This window comes from Salvelinus fontinalis, chromosome 28 (assembly GCF_029448725.1).
Source record: "Salvelinus fontinalis isolate EN_2023a chromosome 28, ASM2944872v1, whole genome shotgun sequence".
Lineage (NCBI taxonomy): Eukaryota > Metazoa > Chordata > Actinopteri > Salmoniformes > Salmonidae > Salvelinus > Salvelinus fontinalis.
Genome location: NC_074692.1, coordinates 30,490,478 through 30,503,805, shown reverse-complemented (window position 1 = coordinate 30,503,805; position 13,328 = coordinate 30,490,478). Strand labels below are relative to the sequence as shown.

Genomic DNA, 13,328 nt, shown 5'->3' with positions numbered 1-13,328 from the left:
ACCCGTCGTTACTATGACAACTATTGTAGCCATGTCAGCAAATTACTGTTGTCTGAACACACACAAATCCGATTTGGTCATTTGTAACTTGCTGTTTGGACCGTCAGTATTCCAAAACAGATTTGAAAAACAAAACTGATTTGAGCATTAAGGCCTGCAATATGAACAAGGCTTAAGAGAGGTAAACATACATGGCAAAATATGTTTCCAAATTAGCAAGATTAGAAATGTTTTAGATGAGAAACGTTTATTCAAAAAGATTTGACACAGGAGCACTACAGTGCATATTCTCTTCATGTACACAAATAAGATAATATTTTAGTGGTAAATTTCAAAACTTCACATTTTCATTCTACTGAAATAATTATTTAAATAGTAAAGTTTGAGTGGGTCGCTTCAAGATTTCTTATGACAATAAATTACTGTCATATCACACATCCCCAAACATAATTAACTAGAGACGTCAACATTTAATTAAGTAAACATTTTTGGGTGAAAACAGCACATACAACTTTTGACCTCCTAGAAACTGACATATCCTGGGTCGTATTCATTAGTGCAAACCTTTTTGCAATGTTAACAGTTTACCTAAACCGTTTTACTCAGTGGCATTGTGCAGTTCCTCAAGGTCCAAATAAGCAGTATTATAGCTAATCTCATGCTATTTTACACATTTCGCCATGAGGCCGAGATAAAATGTGCTACGCCAGTGGTTTTACTACGGTTTGCACTAATGAATAGAATACAACCGCAGTGGAGGCTGCTGAGGAGGACGGCTCATAATATTGTCTGGAATGGAATGAATGAAATGGCATCAAACACCTGGAAACCATGCGTTTGATGTATTTGATACCATTACACTCCAGCAATTACTACTAGCCCGCCCTCCCCAATGAGGCACCAGGAAAGAAGTGGCTGGAGAGGATCGGTAATGTAGCTTTGTAAATTGGATTACTAACTAAGGCTACTTATTTAGGGGTTACAGTTCAGCCATACCCAACAGAACCACCATTCCTACACAATCACTTCAAGTAACTCAATTCACATTTGAGGCTCAATGTGGATGGTCAATGTGTAGTTTTTCATTACAGGGTAAAAACATGTCAACATAGAAAACAAAAACTGTCACAGGTCAACAACAGATATTTGATCAATCATAAAGGTCAAATAAAAGGTTGACATTTGTTGGTGTACTAGACAAACAGTGACTTCAAATCAGGTTAACACAAACACTTAATTCATTACAATAAATATATTCGACACAGGTGAGATGATCTGTTTTGATTAAGTGCTTAAGATAGTTGTGTGCTTGATACGATGGCTGGTAAACAACGGTTTGTTAACAACTTAAAACCTACAAAGGAGGGTCGAGGGTCTCAGAGAAAACAGAATGTGTAACTTTGATCAAACAAAAGGGAGTAGCATCCAATGACCTGTACAGTACGATATATCGATGGTAGTTACAGCACAGCAATTCAGAATTGTCAAGGGCCAAACAGTAAAACTAGAGATTGTGTGTGTACATAGTGATACATGGGCCTGTATTCAAAAAGTCACTGCATTGATCTAGAATCAGCTCCCCCCGTCCATATAATCTTATTCATTACTATCTAGAAGGCCACACCTACTCGGAGATGCTTTGTGGATATGGGCCCTGATCTTAAACTGGCCCTAGCTAGGCACTTTAGTTGAGAACAATTAAATATCTCATTACACAATTATTGTGGCAGCTCAATATAATACTTCTTGTGGGCGTTTCATGTCAGTGCAAACAATTCTGTAGTCTCAACGGCAGAACATGACAGCAAGGCTATAGTGCAATACCAACCACAGAGCACTATTCTCACAGCCATCCTGCACATCACACATAGGTGAGTGCAGTGTGCTGATGACAGTGTCAGCGATTCACAGGTCATGGTCTCCTTTCCTACGTTAGCTAGCTTCAGCATTTACGTTCAACACAGAGGTGAAATAAAGGGCGACAAAGACAAATCTCACAGTATTAAAAATGAAAAGGGTCACATTTGATTTATTTTGGCTGAGATAGGTTCATTTCTCTCAGTTGAGGTATTATTTAAGTAAGGGAATAGTTATGTAGTAAAGCTATGTATGGCAGACAGCATGTTGGTTGTATGTTGTTTAAAAATCTATGTGCTCCTTCACAGGCTCTTGCGCTCCTTCACAGATTATCCCCCTCTCTCAGATAGCGTCCCAAATGCCACCCTATTCCTTATGGAGTGCACTACTTTTGACTAGAGCTCTATAGGCCCTGGTCAAAAGTAGTGCACTATAAAGGGAGCCATTTGGGATGCTGAGACTATCCCTCTCTCCTCTCAGTAGAAACGTTTGCGGCTGTTTTCCTTCCAGCGCCCGTACACGACCACCGCCACCACCCCCAGTACGAAGATACCGATGATGGAGAAGACTATGGTGAAGAAGAGCTGGACTCCACTCATCCCCTCCTCTTGCACCTCCACTGTAATGAAAGACAAACACAATCATGAAATTAAGACATTAAAATCAAATGCATTAATTGAAATAGACAGGCAAAAACAATTATCACACATTTTCTGAAACAAACAATTTCTGCAAAAATGATTAAATGATGCATGCAAGATGTGAAAACCTTGCCATTGTATAATCTTACCTTTATTCAATTGCTCAAAGTTATCAACACTGGGAACAGTGAGCTCTTCCTCCTCCTCTTCCTCCTGAGGACGCTCCACGGTCAGCTGGTACAGCTTCATGGAGATCAGATCATGGTTGTCTTGGAAACAACAGGAAGGGAGAAATGAGGGCCTCCCGGGTGGCGCAGTGGTCTAGGGCACTGCATCACAGCGCTAGCTGTGCCACCAGAGACTCTGGGTTTGCGCCCAGGCTCTGTCGCAGCCGGCCGCGACCGGGAGGTCCGTGGGGCGACGCACAATTGGCCTAGCGTCGTCCGGTTTAGGGAGGGTTTGGCCGGTAGGGATATCCTTGTCTCATCGCGCACCAGCAACTCCTGTGGCGGGCCGGGCGCAGTGCACGCTAACCAAGGTCACCAGGTGCACGGTGTTTCCTCCGACACATTGGTGTGGCTGGCTTCCGGGTTGGATGCGCGCTGTGTTAAGAAGCAGTGCGGCTTGGTTGGGTTGTTTTAAGAAGCAGTGTGTTAAGAAGCAGTGCGGCTTGGTTGGGTTTTTTTTTTTTTTAAGGGAGAAATGAAAACAATTCAACAGTCAGAATTTTTCCAAATACATTTTTTACATTTCACACTTTATTCAGACAACTGGAAAAAGAGAGGGAGACAGGGACAGAGATCCCATTAGGAAGGGTGGAGGTGGGGATCGACCCAGGACTTCAGCATTACCGATACACCATGGGCTTTCCACCATTCTCCATTCAGAATTGACATAGATCTGATTACTATGAACTTATCGGATTCCAAAAATGTTTGAGAATAATGCAGATAGTGAAACACAAAAACAGTAAGTATTGTTCTGAGATGTTCAGACAGAAGACCAGACCAGTCCCTGACAGGTCTCCAGTAACAGAGACAGTGCTGTTCTGAGATTTTGGGCTCCGGAGTGGAGCAGCGGTCTAAGGCACTGCACCTCAGTGCTTGAAACATCAATACAGACACACTGGTTCGAATCCAGACTGTATCACAACCGGCCGTGATTGGGAGTCCCATAGGGCGGCGCACAATTGGCCCAGCGTTGTACGGGTTTGGCCGGTGTAGGCCATCATTGTAAATAAGAATTTGTTCTTAACTGACTTGCCTAGTTAAATAAAGGTTAAATAAAAAATAAAACAAATAAAATGATGTTCAGACAGTGGACCAGATCAGTACCTGACAGGTCTCCAGTAACAGAGGAGGCTCCAAAGAAGTAGCCCTGAGGCAGCCGCACCCCTGGTAGGTCCAGACAGTCCCGCCACTGCTGTTTGCCATCAACATCAATCTGTATCTGTAGGACATGAGGTCAAACATAGGTCAATATGTTGCTAACAGCCACCTTTAACTTTATTAAATGTGGTGCTGTGTGTTTCTCTCACTGTCAGTCTGTTTTTGGTGTATCTGATGAGGAGGAAGGTGTCATGGGGAATGTTGCGCACTAGGGCCGTGCACCCGCCAAGCTCCGTAGACTGGCCATCACGATCGTGCTCATATGCCAGAGTCCCGTTTCCCACCATACCTGACACGTATGGAAACACCCTCTGCAGAGACAAACAGAAGTAGTTGTGATATGCCAGATGTTTGTCATTCAGTGACCTGAGACACACTTGTTAAATTTAAAAAGGCACCCTATCCCCTAATAAGGCTCTGGTCAAAAGTAGTGCACTATATAGGGATTAGGGTGCCATTTCAGACACAAACACTGACTAAATGCATGAAGTACTGCAAGAGTTATATTCTCAGGCAAACAGGAACAACTTCTGACACTAGTCTTTTGACGTACCACATATTGCACAAAATGGATGAGAGTTGAGACATGTCACCCATCAAACAAGTCAGAGACACGTAAATTATGTGGGTTGGCCGACATGGATGGGACAGGTTCTGGTGTGATGAGGTTATAAATAAACAAAATATGCAATTCAATTCAGGGGAAAATGACTGGGCTTGGCTGATAGTTTACTGTAGCTACCTGAGTTGAAGGGCTGTACTTCTTCTGTGTGTCCAAGAGGGAAGCAAGGAAACACAGGTTGTTGCATAAACACAACACTGTACACCCAAACCAATTACACACAATCAGTGTTTGGGAATAGACAGATCCCCATAATAAATACGTGTTGGGCTGTCCACCTGAGTGAGTGAGTGAAGGCTATTTGATCTGAGTAGGGGGATTGGGCAGAGGGGGGATTGGAGTACCTCATGGTTATTATTTTCATTGGGGTAGGTGTCCAAAAATACTCCAAGGCCGGTGAAGAGGTTCATGTTTCCAAACACAGGACCTGCAAGTGTTAAACCCCAGCAGTCAACACTTTAGGGAGGCAATGCTGACAGCGTTGTAATATTAACAACACTAGAGACATTCTTGAATCTTTTAACCTTGGTGTGCATCCAAAATGGCACCCTATATTACCTATATGGGGCACTACTTTTGACCAGTAGTGCACTATATAGGGGACAGGGTGCCCTTTGGGAAACCCTGGTTTGTGCGTTAGACAATGCAAGCTCAGTACCTGTCTGCATGCGTTCTTTGGTGTACCACAGAGCCATTCCATCTCCATTCAGGTTCTTCTTCCCCTGGCCATGGATCTTAAAGTGCACCTGCAGCTCCCAGTCCCTCAGGTAACAGGGCTGTGGTAGGAGACCATTCAGGCAGACATAGACAGTACAGTGACTGAGGAAAAGCAGGTTGTGGCACGGCATGTTACCTGAGGGCTCTCTGTCATAATATGTTCAAATGCTATGTCCTATATAGAGTAGTACATGTAGTCAGAAAGTAAAGGCTTCATTTATGCTAGTGTTACTACAAATGAGGTGAGCCTATAGGTTGCACGGCAGACTACAAACTATGATGTTAAGAGTTCTTAACAATGCAGCCATGTAGGAGTCTCGGGTTGTTCAAGGATAAGCAGTAGTGTGCTGGTATCTACTTGGGGATGGAGAGAGCTTAACTCACAATGCGGCTCCACACTGCTCCTTGTCTGCTCTGCAAGTCAGGGGTCAGTCGCACATGCTCAGTGGTGATTATGGCGTTGCCCATCAGGTCCCAATGGGAGGAACTGGAGGAGCTCACCCCTACACAAACAAACATAATCCCTTTTCTTAACTTGATATAGGCATCTTTGTCCAGTGGTCTCACCATTGTATTACAGCAATGTGAGAATATTTTAGCTCACCTTTGAGAACAAATCACAATCTTTGTCCATTATATATACAGCACCAGTCAAAAGTTTGGACACACCTACTCATTCAAGGGTTTTTCTTTATTTGTACTATTTTCTACATTGTGGAATAATAGTGAATACATCAAAACTATGAAATAACACATATGGAATATTGTAGTGACCTAAAAAAGTGTTAAATCAAAATATATTTTATATTTGAGATTCTTCAAAGTAGCCACCCTTTGCCTTGATGACAGCTTTGCACATTTTTGTCATTGTTGGCATATATTTTTCTTTATTATTTACCCCTAACCCTACCCACCCTTCTTAATTGGAGAAAACTAATGGACAACAACACTTAGGTTTCTACTTCAAGCTTATACATACTATATACATTTTACGGACACAATGCACCTTACAACAGTTAACTTTAGTTTGTTTTTAATCCCTTCCCTCAGCTACCATCAACCCCTCCCATCCAGCTTGATTTCTATATTGTCATATATTTGTAACTGTGCTGTTTCACAAAAATTCAAAATATAAATTTTTCAGACACAGCATATTTTACATTAGTCATCTTGTTGTTTTAAATCTCACACTTCAGCGCCACTCAAACCTTCCCATCTATCCCCCAAAACCATCAATTTATTTATATTTGCCATATATTTTTCAACTCTGCTGTTTCACAAAAGTTCTGAACCTTTCTATTCTAAATGTTTCTACAGATTGTAAATTAAAGAGGAATATAATAATAATTTTAGCAAAAATGTTTTTGATCGACTGAGTGACTTTTTAAATCACCGTGTAGTGCTATTTGCAGTTAGCTCCAGGTAAATGTTGCACTTCAACCGATCTTTGTCCTTTTTAGAAGGACCAATGCAGAAGCTACATTTGTAAAATACCTAGTTTGCTACCCATAATGTCATCAGTAAATGGTTGTTTATTATGGTGATCCACCTTGGATAACACAATTCTCTACACATGTCAACACATTTACATAACTACACCGTATTATTATACTATCAATAATCGACCACCTTCCCGTATTGGGATTCATTGCGCAATAAAATGCAATCCTATGAAGAAGGTGGCACTTGTTAGCTAGGTGAGTTAACACTATGCTGCCAATACCCATCTCGCAACATTAGAAACAATAGCTAATGCTAGCTATACAGTAAGTACTTTCTAATTAACTCAATACTGGTTTTGTAGAAGACAACTGTCAATATTTGTGAACGTTGTCTGGAAATCAAAAGATAAAATCATTCTGAAACCAAAACAGGTCGCAACAATGAAGAACGCGAAGGGGGAGAGATTTTCGGCACAACACCGGCAAAGGACAGCCCAACGTTACCTTGGTATGGTTTGGTAAGCGAGTGCTCCCTTTTTAAAAACTCATCCATTTCGTAGCCATCGTCTGCCAGACACTGACACGTTAAAATAAGGACAATAGTAAACAGACATGTTAATTCATGAATGTTTCGGTGATTAAACATTAAATCAAATATCTGAAAACTGCTCAACCGAAACCAATTAGACTTGCTCATGGTGGCGGCCATTCTTCTTCTTTGGTGGTGTTTATCGGCGGTTGGCATCCAATGTTATGGTGCATTACCGCTACCTACTGTACTGGAGTGTGGGCCAGAGACATGAAGCAACGAAATCCTACCTATTGTTTTATTTAACCTTTATTTAACTAGGCAAGTCAGTTAAGACAAATTCTTATTTACAATGACGGCCAAACCCGGACGACGCTGGACCAATTGTGGGAGTCGCATTGGGTGGCGCAATCACAACCTGATGTGATGCAGCCTGGATCCTGCCAGCCGTTTCTCTTTAAAAAAAATATTTGAGACTGTATCTAATGACGTTTTACTCAGCATACTCTTTAAACTAATTTCCTGTATCCCCTTCTCCCTCATACAGGATCTCAACCTCTCTCTCTCCCTCTCATACTGCCCACACTGTATCAGTACATGCTCTACTGTCTCTATGTCCTGGCAATAACCACATTTTCCTGTTGGATGCTTTCTAATCACATGTAAAGTCTTACTCATCCGGCTGTGTGCCACCCTTAGTCTTGTGAAAATAGCCTCCTCTCTTCTGTCTCTTCCTGCCGTCCCCTCCTACCTTCTTGACGTACCAGTGACTAGAACCATTCAATGCTGGTCTGACCAATCGGAATCTAAGCTTTAAGATTGTTTTTATCACGCGGATTGGGAAATGTCCCAGTCAGCCTCAGAGTATAACATCGACCTATACGCTGACTCGTGAGTGAATTTATAAGGAAGCGCATTGGAGAAGTCGTACCCACTGTGATTATTAAAACCTACCCTAACCAGAAACCGTGGATGGATGGTGGCATTCGCGCAAAACTGAAAGAGCGAACCACCGCATTTAACCATGGAAAGAGGTCTGGGAATATGGCTGAATATAAACATTGTAGTTATTCACTCCGCAAGGCAATCAAACAAGCAAAATGCCTGTACAGGGACAAAGTGGAGTGGCAGGGTCTACAGGAATCATGGACTACAAATAGATAACAAGCCACGTCAGCGACAACGACGTCACGCTTCCAGACAAACTAAATTGAGGATAATAAAGTGCCACCGTTGCGGCCCGCTAACAAGAACTGCGCCCTCCCTCTCCGTGGCCGACATGAGTAAAACGTTTAAACTGTTAACCCTTGCAAGGCTGCTGGCCCAGACGGCATCCCTAGCCGCGTCCTCAGAGCATGCGCAGACCAGCTGACTGGTGTGTTTACGGACATATTCAATCCCTATCCCCGTCTGCTGTCCCCACATGCTTCAAGATGACCACCATTGTTCCTGTACACAAGAAAGCAAAAATAACTGACCTAAATGACTACCGCCCCATAGCGCTCACTTCTGTCATCATGAAGTGCTTTGAGAGACTAGTCAAGGATCATAGCACCTCCACCTTACCGGCCACTCTAGACGCACTTCAGTTTGCATACCACCCTAAGAGGTCCACAGACAATGCAATTGTCATCACACTGCACACTGCCCTATCCCATCTGGACAAGAGGAACACCTATGTGAGATTTGTCTACAGCTGAACATTCAAAACCATAGTACCCTCCAAGCTCATCATCAGCTGGAGGCCATGGGCCTCAACCCCGCCCTGTGCAATTGGGTCCTGGACTTTCTGACGGACCACCCCCAGGTAGCGCCCCACAAGGGTGTGTGCTCAGCCCTCTCCTGTACTCCCTGTTCGCCCATGACTGCGTGGCCATGCACACCTCCAACTCAATCATCAAGTTTGCAGACGACAAAACAACAGTAGTGGGCTTGATTAACAACGACGGCGAGACAGGGAGGAGGTGAGGGCACTCAGAGTGTGGTGTCAGGAAAACAACCTCTCACGCAACATCAACAAAACAAAGGAGATGACAATTGGTGGCTGACTAAATACTTTTTTGCCCCACTGTATATACTCTATTTTATACCATCTATTGCACCTTGCCTATGCCGCTCGGTCATCGCTCATCCATATATTTATATGTACATATTCTCATTCACCTCTTTTAGATTTGTGTGTATTAGGTAGCTGTTGGGGAATTGTTAGATTACTTGTTAGATATTACTGCACTATCGGAACCAGAATCACAAGCATTTCGCTACACTCACATTAACATCTGCTAACCATGTGTATGTGACCAATACAATTTGATTTGATTTGGAACTTTCCGAAGAACTTGGAATAAATGTCTGCCCTTAGTGTCTCTATTCCATTACTACTGCCATCTCGGCACCACCACTTTTTACCTCTGCCTTGCTCATTGAAACATCCATATCCCCACTACTAAGTGCTTGTTTAGTCAGTACATCAGCTGCCTCGTTCCCCTATCTGTGTAAATGGCCACAAAATCCTGATATACAGTATCCAGATGTCTATTAAACGAATCAGATGGATCAACCCCCTCCCTATCTTTCCGTAGTCTCTCCAACACTTCGAGATCAGCTACTGGAGGAGGGAGTAGCCATGGTGGGTTCACAGGAATAACTACCGTGGGGCTAAACTCCCTTCCATAGAGTCCCATCTCCCTCGCCTGGGTATTACCCACCCACCCAAAGCTCATGTTCTGTCCTCTCTCATGTTCCCAGCATGCGTGTAGAATCCCTTTTGCAGGATGAGACACCCATGTCCCTGTAGGTTTACCCAACCAAGCCCCCCACTTCTTCCCTGTCAGACAGAGCATCACATTTAGCACCTTCTTGCACTTTCCCACCACTCTCTCAATGTGTTCTGCCCAGGTCAGCCTAGAGTCAAAGTACACCCCAAGGAACTTGAAGGCCCCCACTGGTAGCAGCCATCTTGCTCCTCCTACTTCAAAAACAAGCCTGTGCACATTTCCCATTGGATTTTTTTGTTTTAAGCCCTTCAACCATTGGTTAAATCAACTGCCCAGTATTTTTTTTTAATATATTTTTTATATCATCTGTATGAATCCCAAAAGTCTACTGTAGAGGGCGCAATTTGAACATTCAATCTAGTCAATTGAGGACTACAGTACAGCTCAGGTGGCAATACTTGATATACATTTTTTGCATGTAAGTAGCCTACGATTCTCCATAAATGATGCCCATCTCTGGGAATTTCATTGAACTATTTTTTGAATGCATCATTGCTTATCTGTTTCAGGGATAGCAGTCAGGGCATCAGGTTTGAACATTGTAACTTACAGAAAGCAGCTCATGTCTTGGCCTAGCACAGCAGGGAGTCTGAACTGGTGAGTGTGGCATTGAAGTTTATCACAGGCTGCTCAGGGCTCTGATGTCTGACCTTGCTGTCACCCTCTCACTTGCAGTATCAGTGCATTTGATTCACAGAAAGCATAATTATTTATATCATCTAGGTGACTATACCAAAGTAAAGTTGTAGAGATGCATTTTATTACAAAATTACTTACATTTGACCATTATTCTTAAGAGAAGTGCTGGATTTATTAGGAATGATGGAAGGAGTAAGGAATTTATAGGTAAAGTTCCCCAAATGCAGGTCAACCCCTATGAGTTAGCACATTCTGATCCATGTGTACAGTACTTCTACTCATCCACGTCTCATCTCACAAAGGATGATAGTGGGTGTGATTAATGACGTTGACTATTGACAACTAATTGGCACCAGCCGTCTTTTGGCAACATCCTAGGAGAAATTAAACTAATGCAGGTTACTGTGGGAGACGTTATTGTTCCCTAGAGAGAGGCTGGTCATTGAGTAACACATTGAGGCTGGGAGGAGAGAGCCGGAAATGAGAGCGCCGATATGTAGATGTTAAGACTTCCACAGATCATAAGGATCCAGCAAGTGACTTTAAATCATCAGTATTTCCCCTATATGTCCATAGGGAAGATAGTGCTTACATTGGAAAAGCTGCTGCTGAATGTCAGCTTATAGCTGAAACCTGAAACACCCCAGTCAGCCAGTCAGTCTGCCACATCCACTTTCCGACACCCACAAAACACTATTTGTGCTTTCCATAATCCTAATTCCATAGAAATACATTCTGTATAGGTCTGAGTGTCATAAACCACTGATATACTGTATCGTGTGTGTCCTTTACTCAGCTTTGTGAGTGTGGAGGGAATTCAGAGCACCAGACCATGTTATTTACTGTCTTCTGCTGTGTTGGTCTACCGCTTAATTCACATTGGTAATGTTAGGAGATCTTATAATGTCTTCCGGCTCCAGTCCCAGTGAGTCCTAGTCATATTCCATATATTGGTCTGTATGAACCAGGTTGCACCTGTTCCCATGGCCGTGGAGGGAGATGGGGGGGGGGGGGGGGGATATTGTCATGTGTTGCTGCCTATGAGAAAGGAAGGTGTTATTTTTAGAAGAAGCTCTTGTCATGTTTTTCAGATTCCCCTGTCACCAGGTTATCTGGTATAGCATACCTTCCGTGGCAGAAATCACCAATATATAGGCTACCACCGTAGGTCTAACAAATCCAGGTTGCGAGTATACGTAGACAAGCTATAATGACATACAATACATTTATTTGGTACAGATTGTCTATTTCTTGTTGTCCCTACAGACTGAATGTAAGTGGTTGGACTAGGCGTAATCAAACTTTCTTGGCCCGTGACAACAAGGATGGATGGACCAGCCTGGAGACATGGGAAACAGTACAAGTCCATGCACACCATTAGCACCTCATATTACTGTGTCTGGTCATTCTTAGTGCATTGCGTTTCCTTTTGACTTCAACCAGCCCATAGAATGGATGCACAGAATCAGTAAATGCGAATGTTCTGAAGAATTTTAAAAACCTGTTCTGTCTGTCTGTCCCATCCATCCTCCATATCTTTACCAGTTCTTCACATAATCTACCATTACTGCCATGTCTAATTTTTGCATGTAGTTAGCTGTAAAGCAGTCTATTTTACAGTGTAAAATATGAATTCTATACACAGTTGAAACTCACTTTCACTTAAAATCATGCATTGATTTGGGTAACAATTTGAATTTGGCATGTATTGACTTACAAGATAGATGATAGGTTCACAGGAGGTTGGTGGCACCTTAATTGGGGCTTGTGATTATGACTGGAGCGGAATCAGTGGAATGGTATCAAATACATCAAACATGGTTTCCAGGTGTTTGATGCCATTCCATTATGAGCCGTTCTCCCCTCAGCAACCTCCAATGATAGGTATAGCTATTTAGATAATCACAATGTAATTATTTGGTATCAGTTCAGTGTTTTAATTTTTTAAATATATTTTCTATGTAAATGTTTAATTTAATTTTTTTAATCTGATAAAGTGTATTTACAATGATGCTGGATTACTCTGATTATATGGATTGTATTTTTTACTAAGGTGTTAACCAGGACAGGGTTAATCCGGAGCATATTCATTGGGCCTTTTCTTCTTCACATTCATTGTGTACCTGAGAATGATGAGATACTGCTGCTCGATCATCCTATTTTTCCAACTTAATTGAGGAAAATGTATTTTTGATACTGTCGCAAAGCTAACGAAAAAGCAGTATTCCCCAAGAGAGGATGGCTTTCACTTCAGCAGTAATAAATTCATGAACTTCTTTGAGGAAAAGATCATGATCATCAGAAAGCAAATTACGGACTCCTCTTTAAATCTGCGTATTCCTCCAAAGCTCAGTTGTCCTGAGTCTGCACAACTCTGCCAGGACCTAGGATCAAGAGAGACACTTAAGGGTTTTAGAACTATATCTCTTGACACAATGATGAAAATAATCATGGCCTCTAAACCTTCAAGCTGCATACTGGACACTATTCCAACTAAACTACTGAAAGAGCTGCTTCCTGTGCTTGGCCATCCTATGTTGAACATAATAAACGTCTCTCTATCCACCGGATGTGTACCAAACTCACTAAAAGTGTCAGTAATAAAGCCTCTCTTGAAAAAGCCAAACCTTGACCCAGAAAATATAAAAAACTTTCGGCCTATATCGAATCTTCCATTCCTCTCAATTTTTTTTGAAAAAGCTGTTGCGTAGCAACT

At 42.3% G+C, this 13,328-nt stretch overlaps 1 protein-coding gene and 1 long non-coding RNA gene across 3 annotated transcripts; one reads left to right on the top strand and one right to left on the bottom strand.

The window, feature by feature from the left end:
* Positions 1 to 228: 228 nt before the first annotated feature.
* LOC129826579 (VIP36-like protein) lies at positions 229 to 7,574 on the bottom strand. 2 transcript variants are annotated; one of them, XM_055887476.1, is made up of 9 exons: positions 7,172 to 7,574; positions 5,610 to 5,728; positions 5,167 to 5,284; positions 4,853 to 4,935; positions 4,629 to 4,652; positions 4,036 to 4,197; positions 3,833 to 3,947; positions 2,648 to 2,767; positions 229 to 2,476 (listed from the first exon to the last, which is right to left on the bottom strand). In XM_055887476.1, exons 1-9 carry the CDS (start codon positions 7,410 to 7,412, stop codon positions 2,334 to 2,336), a joined length of 1,125 nt encoding a protein of 374 aa, XP_055743451.1. In that variant the 5' UTR covers positions 7,413 to 7,574; the 3' UTR covers positions 229 to 2,333. The 2 variants fall into 2 exon arrangements, with proteins under 2 accessions (XP_055743451.1, XP_055743452.1); XM_055887477.1 differs by lacking the exon at positions 4,629 to 4,652 and having other exon boundaries at positions 7,172 to 7,571.
* Positions 6,904 to 11,387, top strand: LOC129826585 (uncharacterized). The gene is made up of 2 exons (XR_008755044.1): positions 6,904 to 6,991; positions 7,100 to 11,387. It is a non-coding gene; the product is annotated as an uncharacterized LOC129826585 (long non-coding RNA).
* Positions 11,388 to 13,328: the final 1,941 nt, after the last annotated feature.